The sequence below is a fragment of the Charadrius vociferus genome, unplaced genomic scaffold (assembly GCF_000708025.1).
Source record: "Charadrius vociferus isolate BGI_N301 unplaced genomic scaffold, ASM70802v2 scaffold2560, whole genome shotgun sequence".
Classification (NCBI taxonomy): domain Eukaryota; kingdom Metazoa; phylum Chordata; class Aves; order Charadriiformes; family Charadriidae; genus Charadrius; species Charadrius vociferus.
This window is the reverse complement of record NW_009646454.1, coordinates 57895-67151: the sequence shown is the minus strand read 5'-3', so window position 1 is coordinate 67151 and position 9257 is coordinate 57895. Positions and strand designations below refer to the sequence as shown.

At 45.7% G+C, this 9257-nt stretch overlaps 2 protein-coding genes across 2 annotated transcripts in view; both read left to right on the top strand.

Annotated features, from left to right (window-relative positions):
* Positions 1-7252, top strand: part of FKBP8 (FK506 binding protein 8, 38kDa) — a 15415-nt gene extending 8163 nt beyond the window's left edge. Inside the window, exon 8 of the mRNA XM_009882657.1 lies at positions 7100-7252. Coding sequence (XP_009880959.1) covers positions 7100-7252 — 153 coding nt within the window. The remainder of the gene's footprint in view (positions 1-7099) is intronic.
* A 474-nt stretch (positions 7253-7726) lies between these two features.
* Positions 7727-9257, top strand: part of ELL (elongation factor RNA polymerase II) — a 44861-nt gene continuing 43330 nt past the window's right edge. Inside the window, exon 1 of the mRNA XM_009882646.1 lies at positions 7727-7813. Coding sequence (XP_009880948.1) covers positions 7727-7813 — 87 coding nt within the window. The remainder of the gene's footprint in view (positions 7814-9257) is intronic.

Genomic DNA, 9257 nt, shown 5'->3' with positions numbered 1-9257 from the left:
GGGGAGGGGAGGGGGGGGAGGTTCAGGCTGGAGCTGTATTTTGAAATTTCCAGATTGTCTTTTCCGAGGTATTTCCTTGAAATGCATCCAGAGAGCTTATTAGTCACGTAAATAAAGAATAATATGGCAGCACTCGGCATCTGTCGTTAGGATGGACCGGAGAGGGATTAAGAGCTGTCCTTTTTATTGTAATTTTATTTTTTTTTCCTTTCCGCCTCTGATCCTGCGAAGAGCGTGGCGGTCTCCTCACCTTGCCAGGGAGCTGGGGGAAGCTGGGAACCTAACCCGTTTGTCATTAGGAGCGTCCTGCCTGCCAGCTTCTGTAGGATAAACCATATGTTGTCACAACACTATTTTTAATTTAGGGTGTTGGTTACATCACATCACTGAATTGGGCAATCTCTGTATGAGGATGAAGGTAATTACTGTACCAGGGTTTATCAACTTATATTATAATGAGTGTTTATCAGCATTATGGAAGTCAGTAGCAGTAAATGCCTTGGATAGAATGAGTTATTAGCTTTTTCTCTGAAAAAGGAAAAAAAAATCCAAAGAAATGCTTTCTTATATGTGAGGAAGGCCTTTTCTTTTGGGGGAGGGAGAGTAGGAAGACTACAGGCAGCTGTGTTAAATATTTTGGGAAGCTATTCTGAGTCCGTGTCACACATGAATAGTAATGTTTATTTTCTAAATGAATTCTGGTCTCTAGATTGTTTGGTGGCCACTGGCCACTAATGAACTTTGCTTCCTTCACCACCACCCAAAAGAGAAATAGTCAAAGGCTACTGGTGATTAAATGGGCAGGAAAGGATAAGGGCAGAAGAGCTCGCTTGTTTGTATAGTGAATAACGCAACAATTAGTGGGCTATTAAACACATATGCTCATTCTGCATTTGTTCTATAAACAGTTTCTCCAGCTTGTTGAACGTCTCTGCTTCCTCTGAAACGCTGTGTTATGGTGATGCCAAGAAGCGACTTTATAACACACCTTCGGAGCGTGTGTTTGTCCAGTCTGGGCTCTGATTTAATTTGGGTCTGCAGTAGGTAAATGGAAAAAATTTGCTAAGGCTTCTGCTCAGTTTGGTTTTAAATGTGGTATAACTGACGACAGCGTTGTGTAATATGTATAATGGCCTGGAATCCAATACTGTTGTTTGTGTTACCTGAAGTCCAACATGTGTGCAGTCTGACCTGTTTTATGCGCCGGGATAGCACGTCGGTGCGATTTCTGCGACAAGACTCTGTCTCTTTGCCAGAACGGGCAGGGTAATGTCTTCAGTTGCTTGCTTGAGTTTGTTCTTGGTCTAATAATAATGTATTGGGATTACATAATCCAAAAATGATCACCCAGCTGGGCGAGCTGCCATTTGTTTTTAGTGTCCCTTGTGCCAGAGCAGTTGCCTTCTTGGTGTGGAGCTGTACCATGTGTGGATCAGGCAGCAGGACTGTGGAGAAACAGATATTTGTCTTCTTGACCCTCTCTCTTGCTTGGGTCTCTGCTAAATTGTCCGTGTCCTGGTGAAGACGACCGTTGCGGGTCTGCATATTGATGCCCAACTCCATGTTTCAGCAAGCTGTTTCTGTACCATGTACAGAGAACGTGGAGCTGCTGCTGAAGAGGTCCAGATCACAGGGCCGCCGGCTCCTGCGGTCCTTAAACGGATTTCTTTCTCCAGTAGCAGGGGGGTACGCTCACCTGAAAGAAATCCGAGTCTTAAAAATAATACTGGCTTCGTAGGGGACACTTTAAGGTGTCGCCCGTCTGCTCCTTGTGAAACTTGCTGCCCCTGACACTGCTTCCACACAGTTGTGAAACTGTGCGCGCTGACTGCTGAGCTCTGCAGCTGAAGGCTGAGCGGTGGAAAATGTGTCCCAAGTCGATTTGTCCACTGATGAAATGGAGCCGGTCTGGTGTGTTAGCCTAAAACAACTCTTGGTTCTCCAAGGAGTGGAATTCTACATTAGCTTGCAGTTTTCTGCGTTCCCTTTGGGTGTGTGTACGGGCTCTGTTTAGGCCTTCCCACCCCACCAAATAACAGCAGGGCATGACTTTTCCCTGTCTCTTCCAGTCTGCCTCCAGCTTTCTCGCTGCCCATGTGGAGGTATGAGGGACCTCCTCGTGCCCCTGCCCTGTTTTTCCTCTTTCGTGCTTTATCCTGGACCCCATCCTCCCCACTTGGTGATGAGATGTTGTATCTATCCTCGCCTAAAACACCTAGACATCCATGGCATTCATCCTTTGCTTTTCCTACCCATTTTTTTAGCAGCATCATGGGTGTTTCTGGGTAAGTGGCAATCTTAATGCACCATTTAAAATGCTGCGCGGCAGACCCAAATGTTTCTTGGCAGTAGGTATATCTCACTGCTGCGGTGTAGGTGCCGATGGCATGTAAACAGCGTTAGGGCTGTTCCTGGAACCCTTACCTGGGAATTTCCCGACTTTCACGTATTTATTTGAAAACTCTCTTTGTGGCTTGAGGAGCGGTACTGGGGAGCTTGCGTGATGGATCGTCTTTTGATAACGAGTGACGTGACTGCAGTTGCACACCTTTCTCTATAATTTGCAGCTTTTGTGTTGACCTAACCATAGCCGATGGAGGCCAGGCTGGACCGGGCTGCCGGCCCTCATCCGGGCTCGCATGGGAGCCTCCTGATTTTGGGAGGATGTAAAGAGAGTGGGAGCATCCCTGCTCGGGTTGGCCCGTGATGCAGCAGCCGAACAGTCCCTCCTGCTCCCGTTGTACCTCTCTGTCCCTGCTACACGGATTATTTTGAACCGAAGCCACTGGTTGATTCACTGGTGAACTTTGGCAGGTGCACAAATATTTATTGGGGGCTAAGCTGAGATAACCGAAGCACATTGCCCCAGTGCTCTGCCGGCTGAACTGAGTTTTGGAACTGTGGTCCGACAGATGTGGCTTCCCAAGTCATCTTCCCCATGCCTTCTGTGCTCTTCTTAAACCGACCGTGACAGAAGGTATTTCTCAAAGGTTGGGGTTGAACCCACCCCTTGTAGTCACCGCTTATTGAAAGAACTTTTTCAGACTTTGCTTTCAGAGGATGTTGTTACAGATGCCTTCATCTTGCTGTGTTTAAAGCCCAAAATACAAAATGAAGGCTCCTGCTGTCATTACAGGGTCTTTAGGGTAATGCGTATTCATGCTGACTTGGGAATTGAAAGCTGTTTGCAGGTGTCAGGAGGAGAAGAACAATCCGGCTTTCGAATCAAAATTCATTGAATTATCTTAAGGCTTTTTGCATCATTCCTCCTTTCCTGTAACCTGTTTTTTCCTGTCCTGTTAATTCACTGATGCTGTAGTCCGTCAAAATTGAAGCTATTACGACATCGGGAACATGAGTCGGTGACATGACTAAATGAATCAGAGGCGGCTGGCTGGAAAGGAAACTCATTGTACACGTACATCTCCTCCCAATCAGCAAAAATGGGACAGGATATGCAGAACATACCGAACTGCTAAACTCCTGCTAAATGTTCTTAATGTTGACCTGAGTGTGGCACCTCCCATTCGAAGGAAAGGGGACAAAGAGACATTTAACCTTGTGCATGAGGAATGTTTTGGCCTGTGGCAGTTTCCTTTCAATTATTTAGGGTAGCTTTTTCTCTCAACCATATACCATTTGGATCTGCTCAAATTATAGATTCATCTCTATAGTTTTCAAATTGCATGGGAAAGAATTGTCTGTAATTTACATCTAAAGTGACGTACAGTTGCTATGGGATTCGGTGGCAAATTATAAACCCATTATGCTTTTTTTTTTATACTGGTGGTAGCAGACTGCAGAAGTAGGTCTAATTGGTGACATGCCAAGGAAAAATAGAAAGTTTGTGACAGAATCCTTGTGACCGACAGTGCTGCTTTTTTTTTTTTTTCTTTCCCAAACGTGATCTGCTTTTTATCAGCAAATCATACGACACCATTAATCAGAGAAGTTGAATTTGGGCATTAATAACTTTTTGCTCTCTAGCAATACCGGGGGAAGCAAGCTTGAAAATTAACCCCTTAGATTTTTATGAGACTGGATTTTTATTTATTTTTTTTAAGGTATGCAAGTGGAGTGTTTTTGGCCCTGATATCAATGGCTCTAGCAGCTGGATCCTGGCGATTGTATTCGTTACCCAGCAAGACTAAACCCTCGCTCCTTTGCAGCACATTCTATGGTTGGTTTCCTATTCCACTTAACCAGCAGCAAAGGGAGAAAGGAAAGCTGTTATAAATTTCTCGTTTTACTTCTGTCTGAAGCGCATCTGATGAAACGCGGCGTGCAGAGGAGTCTCTTCACAGCGGTCTGTCTCCCAGGGACCTCACCTGGGCTGCGGCAGGTCCTGCCTCGCGTGGCTTCTGCGCTCGCTGGGAGTCTACGGGCCATCCTGCGACATCAGGGTGGTGTGTTGTTGGTTGTTATTTTTTTTCTGAACCCATATGAAGTGCTCTGTCCTGTTTAGTTAGTTTTTGTCATAGCGCTGCTTGGCAGAGGGATGGTGACTGTTGAAATAGTTCACTTGCATAGTGCAGACTCTGTTGGGATAGCAGCAGAGCCTTTATTACTGGCGAGGGAGGGGAAGTTTTGTTTGAAAAAGCATTTGAGGTCTCCTTAGTAAATGAACGTGTTATCTCCTAAACAATTTGCGCATTTCAAACAATTTTAACTCGGTTCTGCCTGTAACTTGTAAGCGTAAACTTGTGAAGCGTCTCCAAATCCCTGGTGTTTGTGCATGTTGAAAAATGGGAAGGGACAGACTGCATGCGTCACTCTCGTACTAATTTGTGCCAGCTAATCCATGGGAGAAGAATACATTTTGGCTGACTTAGTGGTTTTGCTGCTAATGCACAAGAGAATGCATTTGAATGGATGGAGTGGCCGCACGGGTTTAGGTAGACTTTGAAGAGATACCATATGTCTGGGATCCTGTACCAAATACCCTAATTTGTGGACACGGCCATATCATACACTGGCTTCATTTGGGTTTTGAGGAACTAGAGGAGAAGTTAAGAGGGGGAAAAGTCATCATCTGCATGGCTGAAGGTTGAGATCAAGTTACCTCCGAATAATTAAGGTTAATGCTGTTTCTGGAGGAGCCATTATGTGGAGTGAACTTAATGCTAATGAAAAAAGAAGCCTGATAACCTGAACTATGCTAATATTTTGTACAGAAGAGACATCACCAAAACTAGGCTTCTGCATTCAACGTGCCCTAGCTTGACCTAGATGCATTATCCAGGAAAGGAGCTTGGATTTGCTGATAAGAAGAGTTTTCTACAGTGGTAGCTCATGTGTTGCTTAGAAACATCCCATGTACATAAGGCAACTTTTGCACACCATGGTAACCTAGTATTGCCTTTTCACTAGGGTTTGGGTTTTTTTTTTCCAAAGAATTTATATAATAAAGGGCGCGATAAAGCCCTCAGCAGTTGGTTTGCAGAGTGGTAGTGTGTATCGCTGCTGCGCGGGGAAAGCAGACTTCCAAAATCCAATCCTTTTTGCATTGCTCCAGCGAAAAGGCAGTCTAGAAAAAACACTGCTCCGTGCGCTTGGTCTCTCCTTTCTTTACATTGGACTAGTGCCTTTTTTAATTTAAAGAAACCAGCATTTGTTTTAACTCAAAAAGAGGTCACCGCTTGTGAGTGTGGCTTTACTTAACTGCCCACCTCCACCCACCTTGAGTCTTCCCTGATCTGGTGCAGTCTGACTGCTGTTAACCCTCTGCGCTCCCCCTGTGCGGCAGAGCTGTTCTTGGCTTTTGGTACACAGGGGAGAATACTTTAGCCCAAGGCGCTCATGGAAAACCAAGTTGTTTTACTTTCCTTCAGAGTCTCTTCAGGCCAGCTGCCACCACCAGTTAATCTTTCGTCTCGTATGCAGAACCTGCAACCATGCGGGGAGGCTCTGGGCATGGTCCTGGGGCACGCTGCTCTGCAGGAAAGCAGGTCATCGCGGGGAGAAGGCTGGAGCAAACACCTCGTAGGACGATCTGTGCGTTGCACCGCGAGCGAAGGCTTGAGTTGGGCTGTTGGCTTCGGTCGCCGTTCCTGACCACACCGTCGGGTTTAATGGTAGACGCTGACTTTCTGCTTTAGGATCGTGTCCGCATGTGATGAGGTTTAGCAAGTACTGCGAAACTTCTGAAGAACAGGTAGTCGCCTAAACCTTGTATATTTGGATTTCATCAGTACAAACATCCTCTTGACTACTTGGCTCAAGTATTTTGAGATCCACGTAGCTTAGCTGATAGCCATGCTTTGATAAGAGCAGCCACCTGACACCCGTGGCAGCTTCGTTCATACAGGATCGGTGCTGCGAGGAGAGTTTAAGCTAATTGTCCTTCTTTAGCAAGAGCGAATGTGTTGCTTAAAAGCCTCGCAAAAAGCCTGGCAGGACAGGAAGAAACGCTAGCTCAATCCATATTGCTGTGCCCAAAGGATCCATATTTTCTAAAACCGAGGTGGAAGACGCTAATTTAATCTTTCTTCTATATTCTTACCCAGTGAGGGCTTGTTCTGTGATGGGCTGCAATCAATACATTATGTGCCAGTTGTGGTTATTTGAATCATATTTCCACATTTCAGTGTCTAGACTTTATGTTTGTGTGAGTTTTGTTGTACCTTTCCAGCTCCGGCGCTGATTTCAGTTGTTTTTGGCTCCCGGTTTCTATGAGAAAATCAAACGGGCTGTGTTTCTGTCTTTCCCAGTCCCCCAAAAGAACGCAACAAGGGAATTGGCAGAACTTAGTTTTTTAAGCTCCTTTGCCACCATTTTTCTCTCTTCTGAGAGAATCTGTGCGTGGATGAGCCGGGTTCTGCCATTTGGTGACTAGCAGACGAAAGCAAAGACAAAACCACTGATGGCTGGAGATAAATCTCTCCCTGGTTCTTGCGCTGAGAAAAACGTGCTGTGAAAAAAGGTATGATCTTGATATAGGCGGTCAAGGCTAAAAAAAAGTGAACATGCACACGTTTTTAGAAATAAAAAAAACTCGATAATCCTCTAAGTAAGTGCATTTGTTGAGAGTGAAGCAGCCTTTTCGTTGGCTGCGTCTACTGTGCTTCATTTTTAGCCAGCAGCTTTCTTGCACTTGCAGAGATTGAGGACTATGGACGTGACCGTGTTCACATTCAGTGAACGGGAGGACTGGTCCGTGTTGGGTGAGTCTGAGAGTTTCTCTGTGATGCTCAGAGAAGTTGATAATGACATGGACCTGGATTACAGTAACCTTGCTGTGACCAGAGGGTAGGACAGGCTTCGGTAACGTTAACAGGAACTGCCGGAGAAGTACTGACTCGTGCAGAAAATAGTGCATAAACCTGAGCTGAGACTTTATTCATTTGATTCTGAAAACAAAGCTCCTGGTAAATAGTAAAGTGTGTTATGGATAAGTCGGCGAAAGGAAATAATGTTCCCAACTCATAATTTACTTGTAAAGCTTGCTGCCATGAAATTTAGAAGGCTTAAGTGCATCTGAATAGCAAGAAAAATTGGTCGTATGGCATGCAAAGAATAAAGGCTGTGGTTACAACTTTTCTATGCATCTCTGCCTGCGCATCGGCTCTTCGGCTCCCGTTTCTCCCCTGGCGTTTGAGGTGATCCAGCTTGTTGCCAAAACCGTGGCTTCGCCTCTTCCAGGGAGCTGAGCTCCGTGCAAACTTGAGTGTAAATTCTTCCATTCTTTTCACATCCAGGATTCGGTGGATGCTTTTCAGAGCCCGGCATGGGCGGAGTAGCGAGGAAGCAAATTTTTCCACCCTGCCTGAGCTTGGGCAAGCGGAAATTGTGCCTTGGAAGCCATATAAGGCAAGTCAGTCAGCTCTTGCTGGGCTCACCTTTCCACCGGGAGGCTGGAGAAGGGAGCAGCCCTCGCTCACAGGGAGAGCGTAAGGTCTGCTGGGCCTTTGAAGTTGTTCCCCGTGCGTCTGACAGTTGCCGGAGGTGTGGTGTGGCAGGCCTGGTTAGGTCCCGGCAACTCATTAACTCGCTGACTTGTGGGGTTTTAGCACGCTGTCCCAAAACGAAGGCGTAAACTCGTGATTCAGAATGAAACTGCTATAAAATGACTGGAGCTGGGAAGAAGTTGAGGCGGGTCAGAGCGGAGCAGTCTTCTGTCACAGGATTTCTTCACTTCCTTCAGCAGCGTCTGGTGCGGCTGCAGCTGACGACAGACTGGGCCCAGCAGGACTTTGCTCCGAAATGATAGTTCCTATGTCATTAAAATAGATTTTTTTGAAAATACTGATGACACCTGTTCACGCTGCCAGGGATGTTCGGCTGTCAGAGCCGGTGAAGCCGGAATCGTGACCTCTGCTGCTGCTTCTCGCAGAATTAAGAACAACTTCTGCTCCCATAAATAGTCTCTTAAGAAGTGCGTAGGAGCTCTGCTGACCAGTTTCTTTTGAAAAGTGCTTTCGGTGACACCTGCGACTGTGACCTTGCTCGCTGTTTCCCCTCTGCGTGCCTGCCAGGGTAGCTGTGTTTTGATGGGAGCGTGGTGGTCCTGTCCACGAGCTCTGCTTCCTTCTCTCCCCGTAGATACACAGTAATAAAAAGAACCTTTAGTTATCTGTGTGCTTCTGTACTCTTCATGGTCAGGATTTTTTTATTAGGGAGAATGCTGGTACTTGTCCTGCTGTAAGATCTGAAATGCTGCTGGGTTCTGTGCACCTCGGAGATGGTCCGACACATTTAATGTATGGCTACCAATCCTCCTTTTTATTCCAGGAATAAAATGTGGTTTTCTAAAGGAGAACGATGCAGCCGAGCAAGCGTATTGTAATAAACCAGTTCTCCCAGCCTGGAGTCTAGGAGCAGACCTGTGCTGACGGAGAGTCCCGAAACACACAGCTTTGCTAAGGAAGCGGCTTTTTGTTTAATCTTTAGAAATGTGGAAATGGGAAAGGGGGGTGAGGGGGGTGGAATAATGGATAAAGGATAAAGTAAAACATACTTAACCTTTATGAATGTAAATGGGATATCTTAGATCTGTTTGAAATATGCACTTTAGTTGACGTGGAACGTAATGGTGATTAAAACCAATTGCAAACATTTTTCTAGAGGCGTGATTCTGAATTCGTTTATGAATCGTTTAAGGACTTTGTTCTTAATGCATTAAAATGGTACAGTAGTGATCACGGCGTTAAAATCTAGAACGCTTCCTTTTTCGTTTTTTTAACACGAAGGAGAAAAGTAAATTTATTACCTAGAAGGTCTGGTATTACAGCATCAGGCGTGTTTCCACGACCTTCCTC